The sequence below is a fragment of the Xenopus laevis genome, chromosome 2S (genome assembly GCF_017654675.1).
Source record: "Xenopus laevis strain J_2021 chromosome 2S, Xenopus_laevis_v10.1, whole genome shotgun sequence".
NCBI classification, from domain to species: Eukaryota; Metazoa; Chordata; class Amphibia; order Anura; family Pipidae; genus Xenopus; species Xenopus laevis.
The window spans coordinates 92183490-92204724 of NC_054374.1; the positions used below are offsets into that span (position 1 = coordinate 92183490).

Below are 21235 nucleotides of genomic sequence, written 5' to 3' on the forward strand. Positions count from 1 at the left end.
GGAATGTTGCCCTGCACTGGTAAAATGGATCTGTTGCATCAGAAACTATACTATAGTTCATATAAACAAGCTGCTGTATAGCAATGGCGGAAATTGAAAAAAAGGCTATATGGCACAAGTTAAATGGTGGATAACTGCTAACACCATTATGTTCTACAGAGCGTATATGCTATGTAACCTTTCCTTTTCTCCTTTGAATGACTGCCCCCATGGCTACACAGCAGCTTATTTATATAAGCAAGAGTAGTGTTTCTGAAGCAAACAAAGCAGTTTTACCAGTGCAGGGCAACACTGCATTATATTTATATTACTTTAAAACAATTTAATTTTCTGACATTACTGTTCCTTTAAAGGGGTTGTTCACCTTTCAAACACCTTTTTCAATTCAGTTGTTTTTAGATTGTTCCCCAGAAAAAGACTTTTTTCAATTACTTTCCATTATTTCTTTTTTAAGTTTTTTCCAAAATCTTAAGTTTAAAGTTGAATGTTCCTGTCTGGTGTTTCAGTCTGACAGTTTAGTAATTCAGGTGCAGACTCTCACTGTTACAATTTTGCAATATTTAGTTGATACATTTCTCAGCAGCATCTCTGGAGTATTAGCAACTATTGTATCAATTCTAACAGCTGCCTGTAATGAAACCCAGAGATTCTGCTCAGCAGGGACAAAGATAAGAAATGTATCAACTAAATGTATCCATTTAGAACAGTTTCAGGATCAGCGACCCCCCCTCCCAGAGCTGCTTCAGAAGGAGAGAAATGACACTTTACACTTCAATATTAGAAAAACTGTCACACATAGAAAATAGAAAGTCATTGGAAAAAAAGTCATTATTTCTGGTGATCTATCTGAAACCAACTAGTTGTTCGAAGGTGAACCACCCCTTTAAATCTACCTTGCTGGCTATGGAGACACATGGCAGATTTCCTCAGGCAGCAGTTAATCATTATAAGGCTGTCAGTGACTCCAGTACAACAACAACCCTGCAGGCAAGACTCATGGCAAGCATGCATGGATTCAGTTAAGACAAATACATAGTCCTATGTACCTTAATCCATTAGAAGCTTTGACAAAGTCAGTTGTTTTAAGAGGCATCTCCTAAAATGAATGATACATATCTTTGTATATGTGTTTGTTTTTTTAGGTACAGTTGCTGTATTCTTATGTTAAATGAAGCATTACTATTGCTGTCTAATACTATCCTTTATTAAAGATAGACAGGATTAATCACTGGGGGTGCAAATTTGTTAGTACATCCCTAGCAACATTACCTCAAATTTGTTTTTTGGCTCTATATGCACATTGTACAATATATGTTTTGTGAGCACATTTTTAAACTGTGTAGGCACTTTTGAAAATTGTAAAAGCAGAGAAGTGGTTGGGCCCATGTGTGCACCATAATTTGTTGTCTACACAACTTAAATGGAAAATGATAATGACTTAACTCAGGCGCACTCATCGTTGCTGAAAAACACATCTGGAGTATTAGTCTAATGAGCACAGCAATGTGCCTGTGTCAAGGATCCCTTGTGGCTGCTCTATGAACACACACAGTAGAGTAAAATCACAAATTAAAACACAATGTTTGCCCTTCTGAACTGAGGACAGAAGAAAAGATGGGGATGGTGCCTAACAAATCAGTACCCAGTTTATCACCCTTTAATTCTCCTTTTAGCTCACAGTTTCTTGACCTGTTTTTAAATTCCCACCCATGCCAGATTGCCTTTGTGTGGTCATGAATTTGTAACCGATTTTAAATATCTTTATATATTGACCCAAACTGTACATTATTCCCTATAAAACAACAGAACATCTATTGCACCAGTGGGAGTTCCTGCCTATTGTAACATCTGAATTATTTTGACTCTGTATGTATGATGTCTGTGTTTTTTTTATAATGAATTGGGAACTTGTTACAAGTTGAGCTGAATAAAGGTACAGCAAAAACTGTTGCAATAGACCACACAGCTGGCAGCCTGAAGCTACCCTGGCATTACAAAAAACTGTAAGCAACCAGAATGAAAACTGTAGTTTTGGAATGAAAAGGAAGCTGCCAGCCTCATGAATTAAAGGGTACGTTATGTTATCTACATAGCAATGTGCCACCTGCTGTATTCCCACCGTGCAGGAACCTTTACCAAGGGCAGTAGGTAGGCTCAAAATTTGAGACACTGAAAATGAAAAAGGTTCATTTATTACAGGTACCACACATGCAAGTACATAAATTGTCACATGCATAGTTTAAATACCACTAATAAATTTGTTGAGAACACATAGCCAGTTGATAAAAGCATATAGTGAATTAGTGGGCTGTTTCCTCTGAGCAGTCACAATCCATGTAACCTTTACTGGCGGTGGAAAAATTACTAAATATAAAGGTATAGCCATTTTACAAAAGTGAAAAGAATTTGCCATTTTCTGCACATCAATACACTGGGATGCTGTATTATTCTTACAAACAGCTATTTCCCCACCATCCATTCTGTCCCTCATTCAAATGTGCAGATCAAGTTGGCTTGTGCCCTCACAACCACTCAAAAAAGCACAACCTTGTGTTTTCCAGCAGTACGTGCCTGTCAGCACATGCGATTCCCATTCATTTTGAAAAAGAGCATTTTTTTTATTTCATGCCCTTTAGAACGAGAAAAATGCTAAATGCAGCTCATCCTGCTCCTATCAAATGGAAGCTGTCTGTGGTGATTCTTGGTGTTTAGCTTCCAAACTTTTTTGAGAAAACAGATCAGATGATAGCCATCTGCATCAAAAGCCTTTGCTAATGGGAAACTGTTAATAGGCGCAAACAGGACCTGAGTCCTAAATTATTTTAAACTCCAACTGATGAGGATACCCCCTCCCCATGCCAGTTTCCACATTCAAGAGTATGCTTTCCAAAGCACAATTCAAAGGCGACATTTATTTATAATAGAAAATGTTTTACAGCATAAGTGGAAAGTTTTCCCTTGGGAAAATTGTATTTAAAAAAAAAAATAAAAGCAAATGTTTAAATATAACCTGAAAAATGTCATGGTAACAGCACTAGATGTTATAGTAAAAATATGGGTGCACTGCTGGGCAAAATAGTAGAGAGCAGGCTTACCAGTATATTCTTACAATTCAGTTACAAAAAGTTTGTATTTAAATCATAACAATACAATTAAGATGGGTTTATAAAAGACCAAAATCGATTAAAGTGGACCTATCACCCAGACATAAAAAGCTGTATAATAAAAGTCCTTTTCAAATTACACATGAAAAACAATTTTTTTTTTTTTTAAGCATTCATAGCTGTTGTAAACTCATTTAAAAATCTCCCATGTCAATCAAATATTGCCTGCTCCTCCTCTATGCCTTAGGCATAGAGGCGGGGCAGACAATTACTTTCACTTTCCATTCAGCACTTCCTAGATGTCACTGTCCTCCTCACTTTCCCCCATTCTCTTCACCATTTAATTGTGTAACTAGTGCATGGGGATGGACATCAGGTCCCCCATTCTGGTGCACAAACAAGATTTTAAGATGATGCAAGGCTTGTCTTAATAACAGTGTCCACAAAATGGCTCCTGCCTGCTAGCTATAATTATTAATTCCCAGAGAGAATGAAACAAGATTAAAACAGTTTTTACAGTGTAATTAAAGTTCATTTTGCTTGACTAACATGATAAAATAGGATTTGGAATTATTTTTTTGGGTGACAGTTCCCCTTTAAGTTAACCTCCTACAAATGAAACCGAGCTCCCATACATACATACTATACATAGACTCAAAACCACCCCTTCTTACACTCACAAACAATATATATCAATATCTACACAGGTATTGGACCTGACCTATCCAAAATGCTCGGGATCTGGGGCTTTCCAGATAATGAATCTCTTTTTAAATGCCCTTTAATGTACTTGTAAAGAGTAATAATGTACCATTTTCTAAAGAAAACAAACTCGACCTTGACAGTCTACCCTCATAATTTAAATCTTCCACCCCTTTAATCAGTTTAGTTGTATGTCTTTGCACTCTCTCCACCTCATTAATATCTTTCTTTAAGGACTGGAGCCCAAAACTGCACTGCATACGCCAGGTGAGGCCATACTAGGGACCTCTAAAGTATTATATATGTAAATTATGTCTCATGACTTTAGTTAATGCCAACAGTACATTATTTGCTTTAGAAGCCACAGAATGACATTGCCTGGAATTAGACAACTTGTTATCTAAAAAAAAATCCCGTCTCAATTAACGGTAGAACTCCACGGTGTGGCTCGAGCCGACACGTCGCCATACTACGAAACGCATGCAACATGTCAGGTGTTCTGTGGATACAGGAAGTGAAGTAGCCCAAAAATAGCACAATATGTGCAGTGAAAAAAAGTCTAAAAAATAATGAATATATTTGAAAATACGCCTTTGTCAAATTTTCAATGTTTTACTAATTTTTACTCACCTGTGAGTAGGGTTTGCCACCTTTTCTGCAAAAAAATACTGGTCTTGCAGTTTTTTCCTATTAATAACATTAGCATCAAGCATCATTTTTACCGACTAGGTGGCAACCCTACCTGTGAGCAGGGGGTAACTACAGACTGGGCCCAGGAGATAAAGGGGTCCCATAAGGCCTAATACATATACAATTTCAATAAATATTGATAAAACTGGTCAACCTCTAGACATTTTGGTGGCCAGCAGATTTTTGCCCCAAAATTATCTGAAATTGAGGAATGTCCCTGGAAAAGAGAATGCTTAAGAGTGATGGGAGATAGGGGTACAGAGCCCAAAATCTGGTAATTCCCGAATTCTACACAAGTCCCATTGCATGCTGGGTATTGCAGTCTTACAACATACCCAACATGCACTGGGAGATGCAGGCTTGGCACATTAGGGCAAGAAAAACATTGGCTGGTTTCCCAAGTACAAACCAGCCAAAGGCCCAAAAAGTAGCCCAAATCTGTACCTTGGCTAGTTTCTATTTTCAAAACCAGCCTGGGCTTTAAATTAGTACCCCAATTTGGCTGGAAAACCGCCAACCTGGCAACCCTGCAGTGTGTGTGTGTGTGACTGCAGTGGAATACAACCTGTGGTCCCCTCCCAGCTTTTTGTTGAATTACAATTCCAAAAATACATGTGTCATTTGCAGAACCACAGGTTGGACTTGAAGTTTTCCACACCTTGTGTTGCAGATAGGGTTGCCACCTTTTCTGGAAAAAAATACCGGCCTTCCTATATATTTATCTTTTTTCCCTATTAATAACATTGGGATCAACCATAATTTTTACCGTCCAGGCCTGTAAAATACCGGCCAGGTGGCAACCGTAGTTGCAGACTCCTTTCAGACTGTAAACTCTATTGAGCATGGCCCCCGTTATTGCCTGTATATTGAATGTCAATACCCTTCTATTTTACAGCACTGCAAAATGTGTTGCCACTTTATAAATGCACGGTCATATTCATAATAATACGCTATTATATCTGTGCTTGCTTTTAAAAATCACAGAGCATTTAAGTGCTGTACTAATTAAATCAATACCTGCTTTTTGTATTATTTTGCTGAATAGCGCAAATAAAACTGGTATTTGTTTAGCCTGTAGCCTGCAAGTAATAGGGAAGCATTTTTGTTTTAGCTTGGCATTTAAGATTACAATATGGGTGACGGTCACTTGGCAGACACTGAATGGAAGAAGCAAGAGGGACTTGGGTTAAAAGGGAAAACAAATGGAAAGTGACTACAAGCTGTCTGTGTGGTGGGAGGGCACATCATAGGTCAACTGTTCATCTGCCAAAAATATCAAGCCCCCAAACCCTGAAGTAACACAAACACACACACACACTATACACACACACACCACACTATACACACTATACACACTATACACACACACACACACACACACACACACACACACGCTGACGCTCTGACCTCATTGCAGGACTGCATCAACTCCAAGTTTCCTCATAACATAAATCCCAATTCCCTGCCCTCCCCGGCCTGTATAAATAGCGCAGACACACACACGCACAACTGGCCCAGCACATCCCTTTAAAATGTAATCCAGGGCAGCGGATCCAGCGCCAAAACCTCCCTCCCTCAGTCACGTGCGGCCATTGCAATGGTAGAGGAACATTGCACGGCACAAATGTATAAAAAAATCCATTTAACGAGAGACAAAAGTTTTTTTTCTTACCAAAAGAGGTCCCAGCGCTCCTGTGTGAGAAGATCCCGGACTGAGGTTTCTTCGTGTAATTATTGTGGAACACAGGAGGAATAGAGAAGGAGCGGAGGGGGTGCTGCTGCTGCTTCCCGGGATTTATAATTTCTTCCCACAATCAGCCCCGAGATGCAGCAGGGGAAATAGATATGTATCTGTCTTCTATCAACCCCCCTTGGCTCCTGTCTGCCGAGAGGTTTGTGGAAACAGAGGGGGACGATAGAATCCCAGCCCCCTCCCAAAATAAAATCTCGTTTTGTGTGTGTGAAAAGCAGGAGTCCCTTTGTTCTGTAATCCCAGTAAGATTGAAAGCCATTCGCCCCGTCTCTAATCCCAGCCCTGCTCAACAACAACATCTATTGGCTGTAATTTACATACAGGATTAACAAAGGAGCAAAGGACTGAAGAGAAGACGCGCTGAAGGAATAGCATGTGTGTGTGTGGAAATGCCCTTCTCCCATTCACTTTTACTTTTAGAGGAGAGATTTATTGGGCTGCTATAGAGGCAGGATGAAGATTATGGGCTACTGGATTAACACCATTGTGTGTGCATTTGTTATTGAGAGCTGGCAGGCTGCTGTGCATGGTGGGCTGTGCTTCCAGATTACAGATTAGTGGGCAGGGTTAGACTGTGGGAGAGAACTGCAGTGAGAGGGAAAAAAAAAAGCACAGAGCTGCATGCTTCAAAATAGAAAAGAACACTTTGGATTAATGGTGCATTGCATTTTTCACTCACTAGCAAACGTTTTGGACTTTCTTTGTGGATTGACGAGGACTTCAGCCTCGTGTTTTTATATGGTCATGAAACTCCTCCGTAACTTATAATATCCTTATATTTTACAAGAGGGGGTACTTTATTCACTATATATAGTACACAAAAGCTATGAATATCTTGTAAATTATATCCTCATAAAAGGTGAGTTCTGATGTCATCAGTTATAAAAAGTGAGTTCTGATGTCATTTCTGTCACATGACTCCCTGAAACTTGGCCTCGTATTTTTATATGGTCATGCAACTCCTCAGTAACTTATAATATCCTTATAATTTACAAGAGGGGATACTTTATTCACTATATATATATATATATATATATATATATATATATATACTATATTTTGCGCATAACTTATAAAGTGTTTGGATATATAGAAAACAATGTTTTTTAAAATGTTTTATGTGATACACTGATTGAGTATATATATGAAAAGAGATGAAACACCATTGGTCAAATTTTATAAGTATTGTGAGGTCACTTTGCCGCCATTTTGTATTGTGAACAATATATAAAGTTTTATTGCACATTGTATATTATCCCTGAAAAAGGTCCCAAGAGGGACCGAAACGTTGGATCACTGTGATGTGTGAAAAATTAAAGCACCTGATTTACTAAGGGAAGTGATGCGCTGCTCTTGCAGATCCACTAATGTGCCCAAATATTACTGTTACGGCTATGCGATTCCTCGTTTAAATGAGTTAAATGATGTTAATAGTTCAAAGAATGTCAGGCTGAATGGTCGGCTCCCACACATTTTCACCTCACCAAATCTGGCCCTCGTTGCGAAAAGTTTGGACACTCCTGACTTAGATTGTCCCATGAATTGTTTACACCTCAAATTCAGACAGTCAACTCCAACACACCTATAAAGCTTTGTACAGTTTACCCCTCAGACCCAGACTGTAAGTACCTACATTGTGCACCTGTTCACACCTCAGACAAACTGCTGGAGGGGCACCAGCATTGTGTCACTGTATGTAGTACTTGTCTCCTGCTGTATTCTGCCTTCCATATGCTCCTTGTGTGAGGCATACTTTGCCTGCCCTATGCTCCCTGTGTGTCCTACTCTACCTGTCCTGTGCTCTCTGTGTGTATGCCATACTCTGTCTTCCCTATGCTCCCTGTGTACCCTACTCTACCTGCTCTATGCTCCCTGTGTGTGCCGTATTATGCCTGCCCTCTGCTCCCATGTGTTTACCCTACTCTGCCTGTCAGATGTAAGCCTGGTAGGGTTTAGCATTTAAAAATTGTTCTTAGGGGTCCCTAAGGTGTTTTATCATGTGCTGGGGGGTGCAATGTTTTCACATATGACTGAAGGGTGATATCCCTGTAGTGAGCAGACCAACCATTTGTGTTTTTTATGTACTACCACCATTAATGTGGATATGATCGTGAAAGTTCTTGTGGTAACACAGGTGTAGTTTAACGTGTGTGTGGTTTAAAAACAAGTGGTCTACATCTGCAGGAGATCCCCATCCTAGGCTAGGCATCCCTAGTCCCTTCCCATTTGACACGAATATCCACCCCTACACCTTACATTTAGATTAGCTGTGTCTATACTGATCATTAATTAAACTTATTTGCTGTGGATTTTCATGCTGATATTAGTGGTTTAAGACTAATACAATGTAATGATGGTATGTACTACTTTCTACTATCCCCCCTCCCCATCCACCTTTTTTTTCTTCTGTACCCCTGGATTTACTTTACAAAATTAATAAAAAATAAGTGGTCAAGACTATTATCGGCCATCCACTATGTAGGCCAGAAAAATTCCATCCCTCTGTACCAAAGAAGTCGGACAACACTGGGGTAGAGGGTTTCATCCTGCAGTCTAGCCAATCATAGTGCAGCTGTACTGAGACTTGAACTGAGGGAAGACAAGCAGTATGTGAAGGTTGCAGGTTTAGAATAAGGTAATAGCACTAAAGGTCATTATCAGTGAAAGCTCCTGACTTGCAGTCTTATGCCTTGTGTATGTGTGTGTGTTTTACTTAGTAGATATCTATCTGGATATTTGTGTCTGGACCTGACCCAGATGTCCTTGTGTACTGCCTATATAATTCTGTATTAGTGTGCTTGCTAACTATTGTCACAAAAAACCTTCTGGCAGGCTGCTGTTTTTCCTTCTCAATGTAACTGAATGTGTCTCCGTGAGACATGGGTTTTTACTATTGAGTGTTGTTCTAAAGCTGGCCATAGATGCAAAGATCCGATCGTACGAATCATCGTACGATCGGACTTTCCCATCTCCCGACCCGCCACTAACCATTCAGATCAAAGTCTTACCAGTCAGATTAGTTAAAGAACAGATCAGCAATGTTCTGCCCCTGACAGCAATCGTACGATATCTATGTCCAACCAAAGCCTAGTGACAGTCTCCCACTGAAAATCGTACGATCGGCAATACACGCAGATATTATCGGCAGCCGACAGAAATTTTCTAACCAAACGACCGATCTCCGCCGGACGAAAACACGGTTCAAAAATCGTACGAATCCTCGATTCGTACGATCAGATATTTGCGTCTATGGCCAGCTTTAGATCTACCAGGCAGCTGTTATCTTGTGTTAGGGAGCTGTTATCTGGTTACCTTCCCATTGTTCTTTTGTTTGGCTGCTGGGGGGGGAGGGAGGGGGGTGATATCACTCCAACTTGCAGTAAAGCAGTAAAGAGTGATTGAAGTTTATCAGAGCACAAGTTACATGACCAGGGGCAGCTGGGAAATTGACAATATGTCTAGCCCCATGTCAGATTTCAAAATTGAATATAAAAAAATCTGTTTGCTCTTTTGAGAAATGGATTTCAGTGCAGAATTCTGCTGGAGCAGCAATATTAACTGATTCATTTTGAAAAAAAATTTTTTTCCCATGACAGTATCCCTTTAACATCAATTTAATATAATTACATTTAATTATACTATGCATTTAAATGGTAGTTGTGATGGGTGTATCTGGCTGAGGTAGGGTATATTTGATACCAAGAGGCTCAAAAATCAGTGTTCTCTCAGATGGGAAGCACAGAGCTGCAATGTTTAGTCCTGCTAAACTGGAATCTTAGGTTCTATTCTTCGAGTTTGGATGGTCTCCCCGTTCTTTTCTGGTTTTTGTCTGGTCTTCTCCTACAGTTCAAAAACATACAGGCAGGTTAATTGGTGCCTGATAAGTGTCTATAGATCATGGGAATGCAATTGGGAGATTGTAGGCTCCATTGGGGCGGTGAATGTATCTTTGTATAGCATTGCGGAATATGGCTTTTAGATTGCAAGTTTGATTTTTTTAATGTAATCTGTATGTTCAATGTTTACATTCAATTATTGTAAAGTGTTGTAATATGGTGCACTTTAAATGCATTTTATTAATAAGAAGAAGAAGAAATAGAAGACGAAAATCATGTTGGTGCTTTATAAATGAAGAATAACAATTTTTTTTTGGTGACATGAGCTACATTACATAGGCAACAAGTGGCAAGTCACCCGTGTGGTTACAGGCCTACTTCTGCCTGTACTAGTGATATGTATACTGGCTTCATAGAAATTATATATGAAATGATATATGTGCATCAGGCCATTAAACCCTAAATGAAACAAAATTAAGAAAATATGATGCTCTTAATAATAAACCTTACAGGGCACCTATCACCTATATGTATTTTCCTCACTACAGGCATAGGGTAAAAGAACCTGAACTCTGGATGCTGAACCAATAGTATGTTTTTTCGGGAGAAAAAATCCCTCACTATGTCGATGTGGTCATATTGGGACAAACATTCACGTAATGCAGAAATGACACTAGAATTTAAAAGAAATACTATTTTTAAAAAATGAAATGAATAACTAGCCGTAGCTTCTTGACTACTGATTCTACTTTTACACCTGCTCATTTCAGTGACTGTGATTTAACAGCCATAAAGTGAATTTAGACACAGTATACAAGACACAAGGTTGCACTTTTGCAGTAAGTGTGGAAGATGTATCAGAAATCCTCTATTAAAAAGTGCATAGTAGCTGCTCCTCTGAATTGACACATATTTAAGTGTTTGGGTTTTTTTTGCACTCTGTATGTGCTAATTTGTAATAAACCTGGGTAAATGTTAAAGGGGAGCTAACATGAGAATGAAAACTCTTTACGTTGTAGAACAGTGTTAGTTATATCTATAAACAGCAATTTATTCAAAGTAATCCAGTCTGATTTTGAGTAAAATACCTCCACTAACCCCTGGGCTGCTTCACCCCCTGTCCAGCTAAGATTCAAATGCTGTTTATTGACTAATATACTTTATAGAAGAACTTCAACAATTTGCTTATCATCACCATTTACTGTACAATTTAAGTAAATGCTTCTGTGTGGCATTTAGAATTTACATGTAGTAACACTCATTGGGGCAAATTCACTAAAGGGCAAATTTTTGCCAAATTTGAGATGGTGCAAATGCTTAAAGTGGCCACTTATTATTAAAATGTCCGAGGAAGCAAAATAAAGACAAAAGAGATCCTCTAATGCCCTAGACATGAGCCCACCCCTCATGGTAAAAAAAAAAGTAAAACAATAAAATTTTAATAGTTACAAATTTTAAAGACAATTCCACTTAAAAATATGAAAAAACTCCAGCGTTTTTTATCATCATTACTTTTCAGCATACAGGATATAATGTCAGTGACATAAGATTGAGGAGGATGTAGCTTCATCTTATAAGTTCACCAGGTCTAAGCTGGCGAAGGAAACTCTGGCGAAAGGGGTAACGTTCTGTAAAATTCGCACTTTAATGAATTTGCGGTATAACGATCACTAACCTGAGCAAAACTTCACCTGGAGATAGGGCACCAAACTTTGTTAGCGAAGTAATTTTTCTCTAGCGAATTGTCCTCTACGCCTGTTAGTAAATTGGCGATGTCCCTGCAGATGGTATTTTTGCTAGCGACGGCCACTTCGCCATAGTAAATCTGCCCCATGGCTCTAACAAGGAAGCAATCCTGCTAGTATATGAAAGTTTATCCTCACATAAGCACTTTGTCCTCTTTTGTTACTGTAAAGATGTGTTCTGCTATATGGAGCCTAAAAAGCTTTTTAAAGAATGAGTGAAAATATCACTACTTGAAGTGCATGTGAAATAAATTTTATGCATTGAACAAGGCATTCTCAGAATGGCTTGAAGTGTATATTAATAGGAAATTATGCAAGTAATAAAGAACAGAATCTTAATGAGCTAGCCCAATTAAAGGAAAATGTAACAATCAGAATATGCATGTAAAATACAAACAAGAATGCCAAGCCTCATAATTAATATAATTATTAAGCAAAATAACATATTTACAGTCATCAATAACTGACCTTTAACATATACTTTTATATAAAAAATAGGGTTATTATATTATAGCCAGTCAATTAAAGAAATTATAACTTAACCAATAGATACAGTAATTTATATCCTAGTAAGTGACCTAATACAGAATATACATGACAGCAAATATTGTCACTCATTGATCACCTGACAGGAAATTATTTTGGTTCTAACTGTAACAGGAAGGAGTGCGGGAATAAAATACACAGCTCTATCTGTTTATTGACTGATGTAACTTAAAGGGTACGGTCATGGGAAAACATGTTTTTTTCAAAATGCATCAATTAATAGTGCTGCTCCAGCAGAAGTCTGCACTGAAATCCATTAATTAATTTGAAATGGGGCTAGACATATTGCCAGCTTCCCAGCTGTCCCCAGTCATGTGCTCTGATAAGCTTCACACACTCTTTACTGCTGCACTGCAAATTGAGTGATATCACCCCCTCCCTCTTTCCCTAATACAAGATAAGAGCAGCCTAAAAACAGAACAAAGGGAAGGTAACCAGATAACAGCTCCCTAAAGATAACAGCTGCCTTGTAGATCTAAGAACAGCACTCAGTAGTAAAATCCAGGTCCCACTGCGACACATTCAGTTACATTGAGCAGGAAAAACAACAGCCTGCAAGAAAGCAGTTCCATACTAAAGTGCTGGCTCTTTCTGAAAGCTCATGACCAGGCAAAATGACCTGAAATGGCTGCCTACACACCAATATTATACATTTAAAAAAAATACACTTGCTGGTTCAGGAATTAAATTTTACATGGTAGAGTGAATTATTTGCAGTGTAAACTGTGTAATTTAGAATTAAAAACTACACCATAAAAATCATGACAAAATCCCTTTAACATGTATTTGTGCACTTGCTTTGAGCAGGCTTGCTTATCAAACACTTGACAAGAGTAAACAAAATACAAATGGAAAGGAAAATATGTTACTTCTGACTATAGAGTAAAAAATAGAGTAAAAAAAGACCAGCAACGTCAGAGTTAATCCCATGTCTATGGATGGGGGATTCTTTTTTACAGCCCACCTGCAAGACAGACATAGGACAGGTGGCATTTTTCTCCTCTGAAGGAATAGTATCAACTGTTTTTTCTAAACGACTCCATTATTGGTTTACCCTACCACAATGTCATTTTTTTATGGAAAAAACAAAATACATCTACATATATATAGAACTCTGCATTCACTCTTATGCTCTTAAACCAAATTCTGGCACAAAGGCCTTTTTTGCACTGGCTATTGGTGACAAGGCAGTACCAAGACCAGAACTGGATGGTATGAGCGTGCATGCTGGGGTTGTAGTCTATCCAGGGAAGTTAGCATGAGGGAGATTCCACTGGCCCCTCCAAATAGCAGCAAAGCCTCCCGCATTGATATATACACCATAGATGTAAAATATGGGGACTATGCATTTATTACTAAGGAGTTTTGAAAAGGTTTTACTTTACCTTTAAGGGGTGATATTTTCCAAGTAGGGTGGAAGGTTTAGGGGAGACACTTGGGTGTTTTAAAATGCTTTAAAAAAATTCTCTCCACGCAGAGTTGTGGGGGAGAGGGGTACCCCTCTCTCCTTCAACTGGCATATGCGCAGATGGTACTGCAAGGTAGAGGTCCATTTGGAGGTCTATGGGATGACTTGAGGCACCAAAGAATTTCTGACATTAAAAGTAGTGAAAATGTTGTAGAAAAAGCAGTGGCACTCAACATTTTTAGAATTTATCTGAAAAAGGAATACATACATAATAACCACAGCTTTGAAACTGCATTTTTTTTTTTCCTTTATATTGAAATTAAGTTGGGCCATTAAGATCTATAATTAGCATTGCTTAGAGGTGTGCAGCATGAAAAACAGGAATAACTTGTTATCTTGTTACTGGGTTACAGTACAGATGGCCCCATCTCTCCATCTGGGTGCATTTCTATGTTACTTGGAAAGGGATGAAAGAAGCAGTGTGTTTACAGTGTCTAGCTGTCATGAGAAGCTCATTCTCCCCTCCACCCAGAGATACAAGTTCTAGACAACAGCTAATGCTTAACACTTTCCCAAATGCTGCTGTCTTTGTATGTATGTACGTTTGTCTCTAATTACATTATGTACATATATACATTGCCAGAATTGTTCTGTAACCCAGTAAAAAGATTTCATACAAACAACTTTGTACAGGTATGGAGTCTGTTATCCAGAATGCTTGGGACCTGGGGGTCCAGATAACGAATCTTTTCATAATTTGGATCTTCATACCTTAAAGTGGACCTGACACCCATAAACAAAAAGCTGCATAATAAAAGTCCTTTTCAAATTAAATATGAAATCCAATTTCTATTTTTTATTAAAGCATTCATAGCTTTTGTAAGCTCATTTAAAAATCTCAGCTGTCAATCAAATATTGCCTGCCCCTCCTCTATGCCTTAGGCACAATTACTTTCACTTTCCATTCAGCACTTCCTAGATGTCACTGCTCTCCACATATTCCCCCGTTCTTGTTTAATTGTGTAGCCAGGGAATGGAGATGAACATTCTGGTGCACAAACAAGATTCTGAGATGATACAAGGCTTGTCTTAATAACAGTGTCCACAAAATGGCTCCTGCCTGCTTGTTATAATTATGAATTCCCAGACTGAAGGAAACAAGATTTAAATAATTTATATAGTGTAATTAAAGTTCATTTTGCTTGACTAATGTGATAAAATAGGATTTTGAATATTTTTTTGGGTGACGGTCCCCTTTAAGTGTACTATAAAATCATGTAAACATTAAATAAACCCAGTTGGCTGATTTTGCTTACAATAAAGATTAATTATATCTTAGCTTGGCTCATTATATAATATATATATTATATAATATTATTATAGAGGAGCTATAGTACACAGAATATTTTTAAACTTTCGGTCTAACGTATTTGACAATGTATTTGATATTTTCATGAAAAAAATAGATTTGCTGATAAAAGCATATATTTTGTATGCTCTCCCATTTTAAAATGTTCTTCCATAATAAAATACTAATACTTTGGAATCTTAATAAAACAGCATTATGTATTAGAGAGTGATAAGCCTAGAAATGTTAACACTTTTTACAGATACGGACTCTGCACCAGCTCTAGTGATCATAAATGCATGGTACTTTGCTTTTTCTGCGTGTCAAATATATTAAGACTTACCCATATGAATGTGCGGAGAACGACCGCTCACATCCACTTGAAGGTTAAAGTAAATGAAAAATAAATTGAATGGTTCTTATGGGCTTTCACAGCTGAATGGTTGGGGGGTCTACTATTTTTGTTATAGCACATGAAAGGTCTGATGGTGGGCTCCCAGTTACAGTAGGCCCTGGGCAGTTGCCCCTTTTGTCTTTTTATTATTATTGATTACCAGGAACATAGGTGGCAGACTGACAGTTCATATAATCACGTAGAGGCCCTCAGGAATCAATTGGTACCAGACATCTTATCATGGTATTAGACACCCCCCCCCTCTAGTTGATGCTGCACAGTGATAGCTGAATTGTTGTCTTAGTATCATTTAAATAGTGTGAGTGCTTAATTTCAACTCCGCAGTAAATATGATGTATCCAGGTAACCAGGGGATAATATGCACGCACTGTATGCATGCCCTGGATTCCAGCCAATGCTGTCACTACCAGTAAAATGTGGCAGAAATCCAGACGTACCACAAGCCCTTGGTTTAGTTAAATAAAATATAATTTTGCCTGGAATCCTGAATAAAATTGGCTTGTTACACACAGCAGCTCATAAGTAGGTTTGCTAGAAGCCCAACTAGAAAATATTGTATAATTTCTGTGAATCCAGCAAAGCCCTGGAGCTATAAGTACAGGGGCTGCATGAATAGGAATCCAAATGACCAGCAGCCAGGTGAGATGAGAAGGAATGAGTTAAAGGAGAACTAAACCCCCTTGCTAATAAAAACCCCCACCCCTTACCCTCCCAGCTCCCCCTGCACAGTGGTTCGAAAAAGTAAATGCCCCTATGCTGATAATTACCCCTCATTGCAGAGTCATCGCAGCGGAGCTCACTGGAGCCATCTTTAGTGCTTCGGGAATATTAAGTAGGTAAGTGCCGTATCTGCGCATGCGCAGTTGTAGCAATATTCCAGTCCCGAACAATTGCGCATTCGCCGAAAGCCACTGCAACTGCCAAAGGGACCCGAAGATTGCAAGATGGTGCCCGTGAGCTCCGCTACCCTGACTCTGAATGAGGGATAATTACAGCTTAGGGGCATTTACTTGTTTGAACACCTGTGCTGGGAGAGCCGAGAGGAGGACTATGGAGGGTAGGGGTTTTTATTAGCAAGGTTGTTTAGTTCTCCTTTAAGGCAGGAGATGGCCGTACCCAGGGGCAGAGAAAAAGAGTGACATGATGTCAGGGAAGGGTTGCCAGGTTGGCAGTTTTTCCGCCAAATTGGGCTACTAATTTCAAGCCCAAGTGAGTTTCCAAAGTACAAACTAGCCAAGGAACAGATTTGGGCTAGTTTTTGGGCCTTGGTGGGTTTGCACCAGAGAGCATCAGGGTAAGTGAGCTGAACCAACAAAAGAAGTCCTTAGAAAAAATGAAAGAGAACTTAGAAAGAAGTTTCCTCTTTTTAGTGAATTGTACTGTATTGACAGGATCAGACACCGGGAAAAAACCCAGTGGACCCCACTGGCCCAGACCCGGTCTCCACGGCCCATTGATCAATTGCCGGACGTCCCTGCCACACGGCCCCAGTATGACACTGTGTATTGATGGTCTCCATATTTCACGCACCTGAGTAGTCAGATGTAGCACATGCTTATGGGAGCACTTAGTGCTGTTGTGTCAAGCATCCCAATTTCAGCAGTCTATTTTAGCTATGTTAAAGGAATTGTTCAGTGTAAAAATAAAAATGTAGTAAATAGATAGACTGTGCAAAATAAAAATTATTACTAATATAGGTAGTCAGCCAAAAATGTAATCTATATAAGGCTGGAGTGACCGGATGTCTACCATAATAGCCAGAACCCAGCTTCTTGTTCTGCAGCTTTGTTATTGGTTACCAGTCAGTAACCAATCAGTGACTTGAGGGGGGCATGGGTCATAACTGTTGCTTTTGAATCTGACCTGAATGCTAAGGATCAAAAGCAAACTCACTGAACAGTTATGTCCCATGTGGCCCCCCTTCAAGTCGTTGACTCAGAGTTAGAGAGCTGAAAAGCAGGAAGTTGTGTTTTGTTCTGTTATGTTAGACATCCAGTTTCTCCAGTCTTTATACATTACATTTTTGGCTAAGTAACTATATTAGAAATATTTTCTATTTTGCACAGACTATCTATTTACCCAGTTTTTTAATTTTACACTAAACTATTTCATTAATGGGTCACCCTTTTTTACCCCGTCAGAGGCGTGGGCTACTAGAGCCCGCACCCCAATTGGGGGATATAAAATGGTTTTGTTTTTTCAAAAAATTGCCCCTGCCAGACCTAGGCTGCCCACACCTCTGGTGGGGTAAAGAAAAGGTGACCAGCGCCAGATGGAACTAGTGCATTTTCTTAAAGGAGCAAACTTTTATGTTTTGTGTGCCTCTTAACCAATTGTAAGTAATACAGGTATTTTCTCAGTGTATAGGTTGGCTTCTCACTCAACATTATTTATTACAGCTTTGTCTGAATATGTCATTTAGGCAGATGGAAGCAGTGGCATCTAGTGGTTGGAAAAAATATTTATTACGCAATCCCCAAGCATTTCATGACTGATCATTACATTTTATTTGTAGCAACATATTGCCTACCTTTTTGCCTAGTATTGTAAAACATAAAGAGTGGCAGAAACTTACCGAACCAAGAGCTAAGGACCCTACAAATAGGGATTATGATTTAAAACCTTTTTTAATGAAGTCTGCCGCAGTGGCTAATATGGGCTAGTTCATTGGTATCTCTAAGGTTGCTAAAACTCAGTGATTTATGGATTCTGTAAACAATGTATGGCATTTCCACTGTCTGCTGGTTTGAAAAGTTATGGTACGTTAAAGCTAAGGAATCTGCCAGTTTGCATGGTCGCTAAGCCACTCAGTGCTGTGTTTTAATTAGAGTTTATAAACACTTCAATCTGACTTAAATAAGGCTCTTTTGAGGATCATTTACTATGACCCTGAGCTAAAGAACTATGCAGTTTGTAAGCCTGAGTCTAAATAATGCTCAAGTTGCAAAGCTTGAGGGAGATGCCTAGATGTCCATCCCTTATGATTACAGAGCTGCTATATAAAGGCAGTCCTGTTTTCATTGGTCACTGCTATTTAGAGAGGGCAGAGGACACATTTTTTTGCACTTTTACCCTGCACTTTGTAAATGATCCTTTAAAGGGGAAACCTAGTCGGCGCAAACCCCCCACCCCCCCTCCCGTTTGTTGCCCACCCTCCCTCCTCCCCCTGGCCTACCCGTCCTGCTGGGCAAATGCCCCTAACTTGTTACTTACCCTTCTGCGCAGGTCCAGTCCAGGGAGTTCAGAGACGACATCTTCTTCCACGCGATCTTCTTCCTGCTGTGAACGGCGTTTTGGCGCATGCGCAGTAGGATAATTTCGCCGGTACGGATCTACTGCGCATGCGCCAAAAGTCACGCGCATGCGCAGTAGATCGTACCGGCGAAATGATCCTATTGCGCATGCGCCGTTCAAAGCAGGAAGAAGATCGCGTGGAAGAAGATGTCGTCGGTGAACTCCCTGGACTGGACCTGCGCAGAAGGGTAAGTAACAAGTTAGGGGCATTTGCCCAGCGGGACAGGTAGGCCAGGGGGGAGGAGGGAGGGTGGGCAACAAACGGGAGGGGGGTGGGGGGTTTGCGCCGACTAGGTTTCCTTCCCCTTTAAAGGGATTGTTCACCTTCAAACACTTTTTTTTCCAGTTCAGTTGGTTTTAGTTCATCAGAAATAGTTTCTTTTTTCTATTGGTGACCGTTTTCCTAACAGTGAAGTGTAAAGTTTAATTTTTCACCTTCTAAAGCAGCTCTGGGAAGGGGGGTCGCCGACTCTTTAACTGTTCTCAATTGATACATTTAGTTGATACATTTGTTATCTTTGTCCCTACTGAACAGAATCTCTGGGTTTAATTAAAGGGATTGTTCAACAACTTTTAGTATGTTGTAGAGAGTGATATTCTGAGACAATTTGCAGTTGGTTTTCATTTTTTATTATTGAAGGTTTTTGGGTTATTTAGCTTTTTATTCAGCAGCTCTTCAATTTGCATCTTAAGCAATTTGGTAACTAGGGTCCAAATTACCCCATACATTTATTTGAATAAGAGACTGGAATATAAATAGGAAAGGCCTGAATAGAAGGATCATTAATAAAAAGTAACAATAACAATACATTTGTAGCCTTACAGAGCATTTGTTTCAGAAGAAAAAGGCAAATAATAAAACTATAAAAAATAAATTGGAAAGTTGCTTAGAATTGGCTGTAATAATAATAGAAGTTTCTAAATGCTTTTTTGAACTTTCACCAGTTTTAATTCATCAGAGCGAGCATTTCTTAGTGAACGTTTGCTAGTGTTACGTTTAGGTCAATTTGAATAGGACGGGTTCACATAGGTCGTATAGATGTCTTTATTAGTGATGTTGGTTAAAATGCTTGAAGTGGCTACTTTTTATTACAAATGTCCATGGAAGCAAAGTAAAGAATGAAGAGATCATTTAATGTCCTAGACATGAGCCCACCCTAAAACAAATGTGGCATGCCCCCTCAAATCACAAAAATCACAAAAATCTTTCTAGTTAAAAGTTTTGAAGGCAATCCCGCTTTAAAAAATTAAAAACTTTTATAAGTTTCCAGCTTACAGAATATGATGTCACTGACATAAAATTGAAGAGGATAAAGCTTCATCTTTTCAGTCCACCTGGTCTAAGGTGGCGGAGGAAACTGGCGAAACGGGTAACATTATGTAAAATTTGCACTTAAGTGAATTTGTGGAGTTACGCTTTCAACTGAGCGAAAATTTGCCTGGCAATAGGGCACGAAGCTACTCTAGCAACTTGCTAGCGAATAGTCATCTATGCCTGTTAGTAAAATGGTAATGTCCCTGCGGATGAGATTTCTTCACTATTCACTAGCAATACTGTACTTTTCTGAAGTCCTGGTTGGATTTGGATTTGGAACAGTAAACAAATTGTGCATTTAAAGACAATTTCTGAGAAAGTTTTGCCTGCTTCGCTTTGGATAAAAATGTGATTAAAAACCTAAAGGGTTTGAACGTTAGCGCACAATGTGCAAGGCTGAAAGCACAAAAGACATGCATACTTGTGCACCTTTCTCCATTTTTGGTAATAGAAACAAAATTATGATTCTCTTTTCATCTCGGTTTTTTAGGAATATAAAAACTTATCAAATCCACCCTAGAATTTTACAGTGATTTACAGTGATTATGCTAAATACCAACTCTGAATGTTTCTGTCTAGAAGGTTTTTCATGTCTTAGCATGTTCCAATTAGAGGTCAGGCACCCTGTGTTGGGGTCAGTACAATGCACTAACAGGCAGGAATACTGTTTACATTTCCAGGCCCGGATTTGTGGCAAGGCCACAAAGGCCCTGGGCCTAGGGCGGCAGAATTTCAGGGGCGGCATCCAGTTTGACACAAGAACTGCACATGATTTTACAGCAGTGGTTTTCAAACTGTAGATCTCTCTAGGGAACCAAAGCAGAGGAAGGATACCCAGGCTGAAAACTGGGAATTTTGATACTGAATGATTGGTTAATATTTAAGGGACACATTTTCATAAATGTGTCCTCCTAGTATGTTAGGATGGTTTGTACCAAAGGTTTGTTTGCAAGGGGGTTATTAAACCCAAAAGGTCAAACATTACAGTCTTCTTGTGATATAATGATCTCAGTTGCATCTCTGTTACCTTAGTTTCAATTAGATGCACAGGTAGAATGAGGAAGCATTGAACACTGGTG

The 21235-nt window shown here is 39.1% G+C and overlaps 1 protein-coding gene across 8 annotated transcripts in view; it reads right to left on the minus strand.

The window, feature by feature from the left end:
• The window catches only part of gtf2ird1.S (GTF2I repeat domain containing 1 S homeolog), a 61837-nt gene extending 55081 nt beyond the window's left edge, over positions 1-6756 (minus strand). For 4 of the 8 annotated variants that reach the window (XM_018248127.2, XM_018248132.2, XM_018248131.2 and 1 more), the window contains exon 1: positions 5904-5936. In XM_018248127.2, the coding sequence (XP_018103616.1) occupies positions 5904-5921 (18 nt within the window). In that variant the 5' untranslated portion in view covers positions 5922-5936. 8 annotated transcript variants of the gene reach the window in all.
• Positions 6757-21235: the final 14479 nt, after the last annotated feature.